Here is a 15,020-nt window from a genome sequence, read left to right as displayed (position 1 = left end):
TGTATGGCAAAGAAGAAACAGACCCCCCTCAGTAAAAAGACTGTTAAAATAAACAGTTGTGCTGAGATGTTGAGCTCTTTTTTTATGCTAGTTGACTCCCAGTCACAACACTATATTTTTCTATCCTTCTCTGTCAATGGTGTGTTAATTCTACAGTGAAGATGGTAAGGCACAGAATTTGCTGCAAGTCTGGGCACTCATTTTTATGGTGTGAGTATGCTTTCTGCTGGGATCCTGTCTTTGTGTCAAGGAATCTGGAATCTGATTTCATAATTACTTAGTTCTCCCCTCTGGATCCTAAATGGGAATTTATGGTTCTGTCAGGGATATTGGGAACAAGGTGCCAGGCACTTAGACATCTTTTGCTACCCACTGAGTTAAATATGAGATATTCCACAATACATGCAGGTCACTTCCAATGAGTGTTTGATGTCCTTTCTGCTGTTACAACCAGTGTGAGTTCTGTTGCTTTTCCAAGTAGATAGTCATCTTACACTATCCACATAGAGGTGGACTCCGAAATCTGGAGCAATATCTCCAGTTTTATCTGATACATCTCCACATGAAATAAAAGCAGTTATTAACTTCACTGGCAATTCTTTACTGGAATGATGTACATTTTCTTCATTGGAATGATTCTGAACTACCAAACCCCTCTTTTTTACCTTGAATTTCACTGAACTCTCTTTAAAGAGTTTAGTAGCCCATTCACTAGTCAACATCAAGCTAGGAAGCCACTCCATTTAGCACTTCATGTGGTATTTTAATAGAGCATCTCCTACAGCACATAATGATATTTAGGCATTGGCTTCTCAGTTAGTGCTAAACATGCTGCCCATGTGCTCCAGAAGTGTTTCTCCATTCCTAGCAGGGTTTTGCCGCTGTTAGCATGTATTTCTCATTTGAGACTTGGCACATGTTCATCCCTCTCCACCCCAAGGCACAGGACATTGATTTTGCTGCCTTGGACAGGTCTGGTTGGTGCCTTCCCCTCCCAGGCTCACAGTATGGAAGAGCATGCACTGATTTTGTTGTTGGATCAGCTCCTCTGACAGAGACCATGCCTTCAAACCACTTGTCACTCCAGCCTTTCTTTGATCTCCCTGATTCTGTTTGTGTCTTCTCCTGGGCTGTGGTGGCTCTGGTGAGCTTGGTCTGTGTGCAGGGGATAACTGGTGGTCTGGAGGAGGGGGTGAGCTTCCTTTTAAACTCTGCTTGCCTCAGAATTTGGCAACTGGCTATATAAACCAGTCCATTTGATATTTGTTTTCAATAAAGACCCAGACCAATTTCAACATTCTTGCTTTCCTGTGTCTCCACTGCTCCTGGAGCAAATGTTTCCTTTAGAGAAGGATTTATTTCAGATGTATTGATTGTTCCCAAGAGGATTACACCCACAGCAGTGTGTTCTTATGTTCTTTCAAACTCTGCTCCCTCCTGCCTGTGCCTTGCTGGCTCTCTCAGTCCTGGGCTCAGCCAGGCTCTGCCCTGGCCATGATGCTCTATTTTATGCCTGATCTCCTGTTTGTTTTGTTTTCTGGCTTCCTGGCCAAGATCTATTTTCCTGCTAGGACCGTTTTATGTTTCTCGTGCTCCCATATGGTTTTTTTCTCCTGGGTTGACCTGGCCCAATGGGGGTGGGTGGCATGGAGGGTGTTTAATGATGGATAATGATGAAAATAATGCCTAATTTCCTGAAAAAGGTGAATCTTGCTCTCTTTGCAGGCTGTTCATTGCTTAAGTCAGAAACTGTCTTTTTCTTGCCCTAGTGCTGTTGCTTCCTGCCTTACTTTTTGAACCTTTTGAACTTCTTCTGGAACATTATTACCTAAGCTATTCGGTTATTTTTTCTACTGTCATAAGTAGTAATTTGAGACAAAATGACTGCTGTAGTCGTGGGTTATTTCTGTGCCCTGAAGATCACCCTGAAGTTACTTTTGTCATGTTAGCAATAGTTAAGCTTGATTCTATCCTGATTATAGAGTCTGTAGTGGTGCATTATTTCATGGTTTCCATTTGTTTATGCACAGCTCTCTCGTACAGCAAGGCATGTTGTCCTGCAGAAAAGCTGCTCTGTGGCTGCAGGCTGTGGGAACAGAGGCCAGTGGTGCATGGAAAGTTCCTGCTCAGGAGAGGGTGGGACTGAGGGGCACTGAGGTCCCCAGCTGGGACAGGGCTCAAGGCAGGAGACCTGGACCATTTCCTGGTGTTGCTCCTGGAAACTCCCCTCAGGTCAGCTCTGTTTGCACCTCTTCAGAATCCTGCAGAAGTGGATTGCTCACTTGCCTCTGAAGCCTTAAGCATGGAAGGCAGATTTCTAAAGTAGTTCTAGTGCTTTCTTTTCTAGAAATTCATATTTGTATTTGCTAATAGAGGCCCATTCTGTGTTTGCAGTTCTGTGTTTTTTTTCCTGATTCGTGGATCCATTTTTCAGACTGGAAGATGTGCAGGATTTTCTTTAATCTAATCATGTCAGTTATGTAGCCCTTGTAAAAATGCTTTGAGAGGATGCGATTCACCATACAGAAACATGGATTTTGAACCTGTAGGGTTCAACAGTAATGGGCCACATACTTTAAAACACTGTTGAATAAATCTTTCCTCACTGTGTTGGCAGGATTTTTTTCAGAATCCTCAGAATCATTTGAAATAAATGGACAGTTTAAGCAATGTACCTAATGCTTAAAGTTTTTGCAGTGAAATCCTCTTTTCCATATTGCATAGCCAAATCAGTTCATTAGGACAAAGACTCTCCATAAGAAGAGGAGAAAATTCTAATGTTGTGTATGAATATGTTTTAGATTTTTATCACTGTAGACACGCACAGTGTATTCATTAAACTGACAAAAAGAGGTCTCATTACACAGTGCTTTTATATGGGAGGTGTAGATTTCTAGAGTTATTTTAACTAATGAATTTGTCTTGCGTGTGAAAGGACAACTGAGTATGAAATCAATTTGGACATGCCTTAAAGTGCATTCTTAGTTCTGCATTGATTAAATGGGAGCAGTAATATGTTACAGATTGCAACTGTAGCAAATGCCAATTTGTTTTCTTCCTTAAGACCGCATATCTCATCATCTAAATATTGTCAATTTGCAAATTGCAGAAAAATGTAGAATTAGATTGCACTGCCTAATCCTCCTAACATTACAGTAGTACATGTATTGTTATGAGTAAGTTGCTGTTGAGTGAGATCAAAACTTTGCTGGGAGGCCAGGGTCAGGGGGTTTTATGTAGGGGTTTCTGTGTTAATTATGTAAATTAAACACCATTTATATACTGATACTGTTGGTGGTGAAAAGCTCTTCCTGTTGAGTTTAACCAGTAACTTTGAGGGTGTGGTTGGTTTGTTTAGCTGTGCTGTGGTAGATGTCCTGGTTGTATCCAGCACAGGGTTAATTCTCTGCAGTATTGGGGAGGGGACATGGCCAGGACCCAGGTGTTGTTCTGTACCAGCTCCTGTCAGGGCAGGGGGCTGGGGAAGGGGCTCTCTTTTGCTTTGGAGAAGAAGGGCGTTCCTTCCTGCATTGAAGTGTGGTGAGTGGAATGGTCCCATTGGGTGTTTTGTTTGTCAAGGATTTTTCCATGTAAATCTTTTCTTTGACTTATACCTTTTGTTCTTAATTTTTTTGCTGTTACTCTTCGTTTTCTTACCTCATTGCTGTTTCCAGAAAATTATTCTTGTCTCAACCCATGATGTTTGCCTTTTGTACTTACACTTGGAAGGAGAGGGGAGGTGGAACTGTGGTTCTAGTGGGAGCACTAAAGAAAGAGAATGAGATGACTTTTGGAGGACTATTCTGCTCCAAAGGTTTGAAAGTTCACCCCTGAACAGCTACAGGACCCTGTTAAAGTGCAAAAATATGCAACAACAAAAAAGCTGTGGCAGTTCCAGAGAGGCACAAAGTGATATGACATGCTGGGCTCTGGCTGCGATTTATCAGACACTGCTCATCACTGGACAGCACCCTCAGGAGGTGGAGGAGGAGGAAGGCAGAGCAACAGGCACTGAGGGCACTCCCAACTGCAGCTGAGCCAGAGGAACAACCTGTGCTAGGAGCAGTTGCACCTGTATGGAAATAGAAATCCAAGACAATCCATTTGCTTAGTGAGGGATGAAGAGGAAGCAAGGCCCTCACAACAGGAGGAAGAGGCAGAGATAATCACCTGATCCCTATCCCCAGGTGAGCTGGGAGATGTGCAAAAAGATTTCAGCTGCCAGTGAGGAGAGCCCCTGGTGACCCAGCTGGTCCAGGGCTGGAATATTGTGGCCCAGGATATGAAATCAAGGACTCAGGCCAAGCAGCTGGGATCCCTGTCCCAGGGTGTGGAATTGGCCAGGGGATTAGAAAATGGACTCAACCTCTGGAGTCAACTCCTGTCAAGCATGAGGGAAAGGTATTCTCTCAAGGATGGTCTAATAGTGCAAAGAGACAAGTGGAACACCATGAAGCAAGGTATCCAGAACCTGAGTTAGCTGTGCTGGAGGTACTCTCTACAAGTATTCAAATAACAAGCAGTCCCCTATAAATCCAAATGGCATCCAGTGTACACAACCATGTGGCAGAAATTCCTATGGAGCATGGCATGACTGTGTGCCAACTCACTGGCAGTGAGGTCATGAAATAAGAACAATCAGTGGATAATATGGTTATCAAATGCAAGCTATATGAAGAAAGCATTTCTTACCACAGTTCTGCATCACATCCATGGAAAGACTGTCCAAGGATGTCCAATAATTTAAAGAGGACAACCAACAATTTAAAGAAGTATCCCATGCCCTGCCAGTACAGAGCAGTCCCTGGTATTGGGAGCAAGTGCTCCCCTGCTGGAGAGAGAGAGGGGGCACAACATGAAGTAACCTGTGGTTTTACCTGCATGATCACAGAGAGGACATGAGGGAGTGGGATGGAAACCCCACCTCTGCCTTGGGAGCACAGGAATGTGAGTTGAGAAGAAAAACAACCACCACAGGAAATTCTTCGAAGGTAAAAGCAGCTCCAGTTTCCAGTGGGCAAGTCCTCAGACAGAAGGGCCGATATTACTTTTGATCAATTTGCCCTGAAGCACAGCTCCTCCTGGCACCTGACTGCCAGTGCTGGGCTGATGTTCAGAGGAGAAGTCCCTTCCACACATCCTGGCCCTGATGCCATGTGGAGTAAGTGGATCACTGATCACACAGCAGCCTTGAATAGGAAACCCCAATTGCCCAGGGATCTTGAAAGTTACCACAAACTGGCCTGAAGGTGAACATTTCAGATTACCATCATAAGAGGAGGAGAAGGTGATGTGCTGAGGAGGCCCCACCATATAATCAGCTACCAGAAAAGGAAAACCAATGCTCTCTTCACTTCTGTATCATAGAGACACTGAAAATGGAAAGCTGCTGCATGGAGTCCTGCATGATGAGTCACAAAAGCTCTTGAGGGACAAGGTGGATCAAGTCAGGTTGCAGAGCTGAAAGCCTCCAGATGGCCTTGGACATGGCTGAAAGAGACAAATGGCCAACACTACCTCTACACTGACCCACTGACTGGATGGTGGCAAATGCCCTGTGGGGGTGGCTGGACTGCTGGGAAAAGAGCAGTTGGCAGCACAGAGGGGAAACCCATCAGGGCTGCTGAACTGTGGCAGAACATCACTGCCTGGCTAGAGAACATGGCTCTCCAAGTCCTTCACGTAGGGCTGCTGAAGGACATCACAACAGACAGGTGGGTTGGGGTGTCAGATTAAAGTGTCTCAGGTGGGTCTGGACTGGCAACACGAAGCTGAGTTATTTCTGGCTTGATGAGCCCATGACACCTCAGGTCATCAGGGAAAAGATGCAACATGCAGATGGATTTGTGATCCAGGGGTGGCTTTAACCACAGACACCATCTCCCAGGTTATCCATGACTGAAACATGCACTGCACTCAAGCAGGGCCAAATGGGTAAAGCCTCTGTGGTGTGAGGGACTGTGGTGGAAATATAAATGAGGGGAGGCCTGGCAAATGGATGACATCATGCTCCTGCCAGACCCGCCAAGGCAAGCACTGTGTGCTGACAGTGGTGGAAATAACCACTGGATGGCTGGAGATTAATCCTTGGCCTCACACTACTGCCCGAGGCACAGCCACGTCCTGTGGTGATGTGGCATCCCAGAAAGAGTTGAGCCAGACAGTAAGACTTGTTTCTGAAATAGACTCATGGACACCTTGGCCAGAGAGCACAGGACTGAGTGGGTGTTTCATGTTCCCTGTGACAGACTGGCCTCTGGGAAAGTCAAATGCTGCAATGGACTGCTCAAACCACAGTGAAAGCCATGGGTGGTGGGACCTTTGGACATTGGGGTCTACATTTAGCAAAGGCCACCTGGTTAGTTTTCACTAGAGGCTCTGCCAGTGGAGCTGGCCCTGGTCAGTCAAAAGCTCCATGTACCATAGCAGGGGATAAAGTCCTTGTGATGCATATGAGAAATGTTTTAGGGAAGGCAGTGTGGATTCATCCTGCCTCAGGCAAGGGCAAACCCATGTGTGGGCTTGCTTTTGCTCAAGGACCTGGGTGCACTTGGTGGATGATGCAGAGGGATGGGGAAACATGATATTCACCCTTTTTTTTGGGTGAGAACAGTTTGCAGTTTGTAGTGTTGAATTGTATAATACTGGTTGCTGAATGACACTGTCACTGTGTGCTATTACTACCATGGACAGTGAATACGGATTGCTCAGATACCAGTTGTAAGCTCCTGGTGCAGCAAGCAGGAGACAGCACACCAGCTCTCCTGACCTGGGTGACATCTAGGATAGATAGAACACACAGCCAGATTTTGTTTATACCCCTTCAATGTCTTGCTGGGGCCAGGAGGAAGGGATCTTTGGAAGAAAAGGGTGTTTCTTCCTGTTGAGAATCATTTTGGGCAGAACAGTCTGGTGTTTTGTTTATTGTTGGGTTTTTTTCCATGTGAGTTGTTTCTTTGTCTTGCACCTTTAGTTATTAATATTGAATTAGAACCTTCAGAAAAACTAAAATACATAAATCCACACAGACATGAGGCAGAAATGCAAGTTTAGTTTTAAATAAATAGAGGTTTTTAAGTGCCTGTATTAGCTAGTAAGAGAAGCCCTAAATACTAGTTTAAAGTTCCAGTAACATTGGCTTTTGCAAAGTTAGTTAAATTTAGTCATAACAAAAATAATGTAACCCTGATAGATGGAAGCCTTGCTGTTACTTTATCTTTTCTTATCTCATTGCTGTTTCCAGTAAATTTGTCTTTCTTCAACCCATGATCTTTGCATTTTGTGTTTCCAGTTGGAGGGGAAGGAGACAAGTGAGTGGCAGTGATGCTGTGGTCTCAGCGAGAGCACTAAATTGGAGAATGCTGTCCCTAAACCACAACAGTAACCAAAGTGAAGTGTAATTTGAGTCATCAGAAGTCTCACAGTTATAAACAGGTGGCCTTGTGGCTGCTCACACAGGACCCACAGCTTCCATGAGATGAATGGAGCTGAGACACTTCTGTCCTTAGTCTTTGACCTTCTTGAGAAAGCAAACTACAATATATTCTCTCACACACATGGATGGATGCTGTGTCTCAGAGGTCTAACATCTTGTTTTTTAGTAGGCATTACATCAGAAAGTTTGTCTTTCAGGTGAGAGAGAGAACTGTTCTCTCAGAACAGAACTTCTGTGGCTCTTCTCCACCCCCAGCACTGCCCTGGTTCAATCCTGCTGCACTTCTGGGTGTTTAATGAGCTTCCCCAATTGACAGCAAATCAGAATTTCAAGGAACTGCCACATAGTAGATGGTCCCTGTCAGTAAGAGTTGTATTTCTGACAGCACAAAGACAGTTCAAGAAGAGCCTTTATGGCCAGGAAGGATAAAATCCAGGGACTGTAGCTAAATGGCTTTTCCAAAAGAGTGAGCTGCTGTAAGTCTACACCAGTGTACAGTTTTTCCCTGGGTGGGACAGTCTTCTTTTATGAGGTTCATGTTTGACTCATTTGATTTGCTTTTGATTTCGTCCATTTGTGCTTGTGGTGAAAGTGATCAATTCAGTTTTTTGAGATGTGGATTTTCAGAGTCAAAGTCAGCTGCCTTCTGTAGCTGCCCTGCTCTGTGCTTTATTTTCTTTTGTTACTTCGCAATAACCATAGTTCTATTTGCATAGAGCTGGTGTTGGACACTCCAGTGCTGCACTGTCTCCTTACATTTCCCTTCATTGATCAGTTTTCTATCTGACATACTGATGACATTGAAAGGTTTTGAGTTGGTTGTTACAGCTGTAGCATCATTCTGTCTTGGTTTTCTGTGGTGGTGTCAGTTGGGGTGTTCTCCAGCCACACGGGGAGCTCAGGCTTTTGGGTTCTTAGAATATTCATAAATTGATTTTACTATGTCATTCATATATTTTCTTCTGTATAAATCTGTATTTTGCTGTCTCTTCCATTGTAGAATTATTTCAGCATTAGTGTACCTAAGTGATAATTTTTGAGATGGTGATGATTAAATTGAAAATACGCCCTTTTGATACTTTCTTGTTTCCAAGTGACCAATTTGGTTATATAATGGTGCATTGGTCTGTGACTGGTGGGTGGCTTTTTGTCTTGAGTTGTTTTTACAGTGATTTCTCATTAATCCCCATAATATTGAATACCATACAGCTTGTTGAATGTTGTAATAAGTTTTTGGTTTGTGCCTTGGTGTGGGAATACAGAGCTACTAGCCTTCTCTTTATTAGGGTTTTATAAGTTTATGAGTATCTGTTTCTGAAAAATAGAAACATAGAGGGGTTTTTTTCTGCTTTCTCAGGATGCAGGATGACCCTTACACAATTAAAAGTGACTTCTAAGTAATTTTTTTAAAATTGGATTTGTGCTTTCATTGGTCCCCCCTGAGGAATAAAGAATGGTTAATAACCTGGAATAGATTTAATTTTTTCCTTCAAAAATGGGAAAATGAACTGTTGCCTCATAACGTTCTTTTGAAGAACTGTTGGGAGCTTGTAGCATTTTAATTCTCCTAAATGCCCTAACTGGAGAGCAAACAGTCCTGAGCAGACAAAAATGTCTTTGCTGCAGAACACTCCTTAGACATTCAAATTGTAAGCAAAAAAACCCCATTTAACAATGCTTGAAAATCCATTTGTGTTACACCTAATTACTCAGCTCCTTACTCTATTGGCCGCTGTAATGTTATTGTTTAGAGAGCCTCAAAATCATTCCAAGAATACATGAACTGCTCATGTAGAAAATAAACAGAAAAACAGTGAAGTGTCAGAGGCCAAGGCGAGTTGGAAGCTGCTTTGCCTCTATGGATTGGAAAAGGACACAGAGAGGTTATTTTCCTTTTCACTGTCCTCTAAGGAAGCTTGTTTATCACACAGCCACCTCCTGTGCACACAGAGGTGGGAAGGCACGAAACAAAGGATGAAATCTGCAATTCACTGGGTTTCATTTCATTGAAGAGTGTTTGAGGAACAAAGTAAAAATCACAGAATAATTGGGAAGGAATGTCTTGAGGTCAGTCTTGTCCGCAGTGAACTCACAGCACTCACAGCAGTGAACTGATAACCTAACATTGTATCTTTGTCAAAAGAATTGTGATACGTGTGTCTCAAACATCCTGGCTTCTGCACATCCTTAAAATGAGGTATCTGGTTTAGTCCCATGTATTTCAAAATTAAATCCATTATTCTCACTGGCTTCTTTATTGAATTCCCATACAATACGTGTTTTCGCTTCCTCAGAGAAGGCATGGTTAAAAAAAACCAACTAGTATGAAGTCTCTGCTGTTGTGTCTGGCTGCTTTTTAATACTAGTGTCTTTGGGTTTTTTTAGGTTTAATGTGAACAACAAAATTCTTCATCCTGAAATTGCAGAATGGTGAGTAACATAAAATCTTTCTCTTTGAGTAGCGTTGAAGATGCTTATACTGTTCCATTGCTTCAGAGAGATTCCCTCAGCAGGAGCCTCCTACTTTACCACAGGAGTTTTAATTTTAAGTTGATTTCATGTTATGGACTGGAAATAATGTACATACATAGTAATAGGGGTAGGTAACAGCACTGAAAACCAAAGAATTTATGTAATATCCCTTAAGCATTGTATCTGGATATGCATTTCTCTAGGATGTGTTAGGGTTTAAGTCACATTTGTGTAAATATGAATTTGTATGAGTGGGAAAAGAACTGAGGATAATTTATGTTCTAGCAAGAGAAATCAAACACAGATCAAAACTCTGTCTAAGCAGGTAGTATTTAATTAAGTATTGTTTCTTCTCCAGGATTTATTTTAACAGCCTTAATTTTGTTGAATTATTATTCATATAATTGTACTTTGTAATTCTTGGGGAATTCTGCTGTAGCCTATCTGAAACAAACTAGATGTGTGACTGAGTGCAAAGCTGCTCCATTTTACTGGTTTTCCTCTTTTGGTCAACATTGCTGACTTAGTCCACAGGATTGCTCTGCAACTAATGCTCTCCAGTTTTCCATTTAGGAAATTACTTAAGAAAGTGGATTTTTGTTAATGAATTAGGTTTTTATCTAAGCTTTCTTTTGTGTATTAATCTAGAAATGAGGAAGCAAATCCTTAGTTTAGACAGATAAGCTGAAAAAACAAACCACAGGTGCACCCTCTGACTTGTACTGTTGAAGTGTATTCTGTTGCATGCTACTACATATTATGCTTTTTACTATTTATTTTCAGCACATATGCTGAGAACCATCTTCTGCTGTCTCCATCTACAGCTAATTGCCAGTTTGAAAACTGTGGAGATGTGTTTTGAACATCAGTGATTTCAGAACATTTAGAATTATTAAAAGGTCACATATCTGTTGTGGCATATATTTTTCATTGCTTGGCAGGACATGAAGCTGCAAAAGGGAAGTGGGGAGCCTTTGTGCAGAGATTGTTCCATCCCTGGGTTGTGGATGGGCCTGGAGCTGTGGCAATGGGCTCCTTGCTCCTGCTGATGGGTGTGAGGGGGACTTATTTTTATACCTTGCCTATTCTGTCCTTCTAGAATTTGTATTGCTCCTTTTCCTAAACAGAGACGTTATGTTATAAGCTTGATTTCTGAATTTAAGGGGAGTAAAGAGGACCTAGAGAGCACCTTGTCTGACTTCCAAGCTTTGCTCTGAAGACACAGTAGGACAACAGGGACAGAGATGGCAATTTTAGTGGCAGAAAGCTTTGCACCAGGGCTACAGGCTTTTTCCCAAGGTTGTTTCCATCCCCCTTACCAAGGTGTCATAAGCTTTTCTCCTCTGTGGTTGCAATTAAAGGGCAATTAAACCTTCTTTAGGAAGCTCAGGTATGGACAAACATAAGGTCCTGAAGGTTGTTCTGAGAGAAGTGGGGCACTGAGGCAGTAGAAGGGCAGCACTTGGAGCTGGGGTGGAAAGAATCATCTCTTCAGTGTATTGTGATTTAGTTCTTCTGCAGCCTCCCAGAAGAGGGATGCTTGGTGGTATGCACCTTCCCCACAGCTACCTTTCAAGGAAAGGGAATTCTAAGTAAAGAAAAAGTTCAGATTTTTATTCAGAAACGTCTTAAAAGGTTTTACTGAGTTTGGTGGCTTTCATTTTAAGTCAGAAGTAAGTTAAAGATGGTTGTTGGGATTTAAGTATCTGGTGAAATTAACGTGAATGACTGGTCATGTATATTAAAGCTTACTAAAGTAGAAGTCTCCTTGGAATGTCAAGTTACCAGCTAAGAAAGTTGGTTTGGAAAGCAATATTTTTAGAGTTAAGAAAATTTTTCTTTTAGGAAGATGAATTCTTTTGGGTTATATTCTGGGGTAGGAAATTGCATCCTTTGAATCATCACCTTGCAGGGATGCATTTCATTTCAGATTTGGCAAGATCTGAACTACTGTGTTTTACATGGTACTTGTCAGAAAAACTTTACTCTGTGCTGTGCTGTCAAACTGCCAGCTAGAGATGAAATGGCTGAGCTTTCTGAACCAGCCAGGGAGAACTGGGAGCTACAAAAGGCAGCTCTAGTATTAGACAGTCTTCTAATAAAATGCAGAAAAAATGGTTCAATACTGACAAGAGGCAAAGTGTTTGTGGTTAAGGATCTGTTGCCTTTCTTGCTTGTTTTTGCAAGATCTCATCATTTTCTGACTTGGTATGGAACTTAAAACAGAAGAATTCAGCCTTAGACTGGATTTCAGCAGTTTGCAGATGGTGTTTTAACTTTCTTTTCATTTTATTGTGTGAATGTATTTCCAAAAAAATTTTAAAACTTTCATTTTAAATTTAAAGGCTTCCACTTCAAATTTCATAGTGGATGGATATGCTAAATATTGATTCCAGTGTTTTAGAAAGAAAATGTTGTCTAACAGAAGAAAGAATTGAAACTTGTCCAAATTAGCTCCTTCGTAATTAGGAGGAGTTTTTTTGACACCAACACTTGGCCAAATGGCCTTTTGTTCCTGTAATTTGCCAGTGTCTGTCATAATCGTGTTGTTGCTAGAAGTAAACATTTAGTAATGTGCAGCTTTCTTTGTGCCTGTATCTTCTGTATTTTCCTGTAATCTCAGTGAAAATGGGGTTTAATAGTTTTATGTGGAAGATTTCATATGTTCTGTATTTTGCATTATTTTTATAGAAAGCTATAATTAATTTTTTGTGACAACTGATCTGTATATTAATGTCTTAAAACTGTGCATTTGCTTTTTGTGTTTTCAGAGGTTTTTCTATTTATGCTGTAAACCTCTTAACATTTTTTTGACCTCCTGTCTTTGGTGTTCATGCACCTGTCTTTCAGAACTGTACTGTGATACCTCTCATTTGCATTTGTGCATTGCTGAGTTTTCTGGCTTTGATGCTAATTCAGCTAGCCATTTTTTTATGCATTGCAGAAGAGCATAAATGTATAAACAGTGGTAGAGAAATTTCTATAAATAAAATGTGGAAAGGTAACAGCAGAGGTGAGAAAGGGTAAAAATAAGACAGGCCTGTGAAGTCTGCCCACATGGGCATCACCCTTACATATTGGTGGTCTGTAAATCTGCTATTTCCAGAGGCAAAGGAAGAGTGGACATTCCCAGGTGTTTTCCATGTATGTCACAGAGAGGAGATGTTCAGGTTGCACACATGTGCTAAAAAGCAGCAAAACAAGCCAGCTGATAAAACTCTGATCTGATAACTGGAAACAAATACTTCTGGCAGCATTATCACAGCTGCAGAATGCACACAGAGAACCAATTTATGTATCTTTGAGGAGAGCACTCGTTTAGGAAAATACAGTTGAGTTATGTGAGTTTCATCCTCATAATTGCTTCAAATTCTATGTGCTCTTGACCACTTGATTAGGTCATGCGTGTAATTTGGTATCCAGACATTTAAAAGGCCCAAATGCACTTTCAGGATTGAAATGATACTTATTTATATTAAAGTTGCTCTGTCCTGTTGGATGACTGACATGTGTGGAAAGACCAGCTGCTCATCTGGCTAAGTGGAAATAAAAGCAGAAAATGTGTGTAAAAGGAGAATGAGAAAGAAGAAATTTTTTTACACTGGTAAAATGAGGGGGAAAAATGGTGAAAGTTTTAGGTCAGTCCTAAAAGTCAGAGTCTTGTGCTTCTATTTCAACTAGATTGCACTGAGTGCCCCCCCTGCTAATCTGAGGAGTGCCTTACATGTGGAATTTATACATTGTGGCAATTGCATTAGCCAGAGCCTGGAAATTATTTGTTCCCATTAAAATATTAATGCCTTTATGCAGAGGCTGTAACTGGTCCAAGAGCTGTTTTTAATAAAATGCTGAAGTTCACATTCATGAAAAAAGGTGGGATTTTCTTCCTATCTTTATTTTGGAGATGGAAGAAAACTCTGAGAACTCTGATACACATGACGTGCAAGATTGCCCTGAAGTGCCAACCTCTGCTGTAAACCTGGCTTGGGAGGGTGCTGCTTTTTGCACCATCCAAACAGTGAGAAGGTGGTGAAATACAGCCTTTTCTGCTCCCAGGCATGATGTGGGACCTCCATCAGCAGTACCTCTGTAACACAGGAGCCCAGTGTCTGGTGTAGGTGAAGTTGATCCTGCTCCCTGCACAACTCTACATTCACTCCCTCTCCTTCCTCCTGGTGGTTGGATAGTGGTTTTTGTTGGTCTCAGAATGACTCAATATTTTCTGGAAAGTATTTCAGTGCCTGACCTTGTGTAAATGAAGGGGTTGCATTGCATAAATAGTCAGTGGGAGGCTGAGCATGAATTTCTATATTCAGATAGCTGAGAAGTTGTGATCTAATACAAATACCTTGATCCTTATGCCCTAGTCAAGGGAAATGGTTTCTAACACTATTTGCACTTGCTGTGGAGCAGTTAGTAACTTTTATTGCCAGCAGATTGCAGCGAAGAGATTAGACAACTGAATTATGAAACAGCCTATTTTTTTGGCAATTGCAGATCATGGATATGTACTGTATACTGAAAGTAATATAAAGGCACATCAAACAAGTGTTAAATTACCCTACTAGCACATGCAGTCTTCCAAGGCACTGGATTTAAAAAAAAATAATTAAAAATCTATAAGCCTTTGCTACCTCATAATAAGTGGAATATATTTGAGCCACTTTTTTTTATGTCTTGGCTGAAAGGCAGGGGTGAAAGTTTGTTTCCTCACTCGTGGTCAGCAGATTTTACCATCCCAGTGTAATTTTTTCACCTTGGTGTACATTTTAAAACCTTGTACTTCTCATTCTCAATTGCGTAGTGATTATTTCATGTCAAATTCCATTTGACTAAGAAAGTCAATCCACTCCCCTCCACAATGTTTCAGTTTGAAAAGCATTTTGATCAATATCAGGATTTTACAAAGGTACCTTTACTCTTGCCAGAGGAGTTGTATTTGAAGGGGAGTGGCTGTAGTAATGGACTATCTATGGGAAATGCTGTAATCTCACATCGGAGGCACTGATGGCTGAGAAACCTTTTTCTGGACTCATTAAAACAAACTACAGAGCAGAGATACAGTAAATAGTTTTCTACAGTAGTGTGAGGAGGAGCATTTTACAATAAAAAG

The 15,020-nt window shown here is 41.5% G+C and overlaps 1 protein-coding gene across 1 annotated transcript in view; it reads left to right on the top strand.

The window, feature by feature from the left end:
- PEPD (peptidase D) overlaps window positions 1-15,020 on the top strand; it is a 142,099-nt gene that overhangs the window by 27,144 nt on the left and 99,935 nt on the right. Inside the window, exon 7 of the mRNA XM_083870097.1 lies at window positions 9,821-9,865. Within this exon, the coding sequence (XP_083726223.1) occupies window positions 9,821-9,865 (45 nt within the window). The remainder of the gene's footprint in view (window positions 1-9,820; window positions 9,866-15,020) is intronic.

This window comes from Zosterops lateralis (assembly GCF_965231275.1).
Source record: "Zosterops lateralis genome assembly, chromosome: 12".
NCBI classification, from domain to species: Eukaryota; Metazoa; Chordata; class Aves; order Passeriformes; family Zosteropidae; genus Zosterops; species Zosterops lateralis.
The sequence above is the reverse complement of the archived record's forward strand: the minus strand, read 5'-3'. Positions and strand labels throughout refer to the sequence as shown.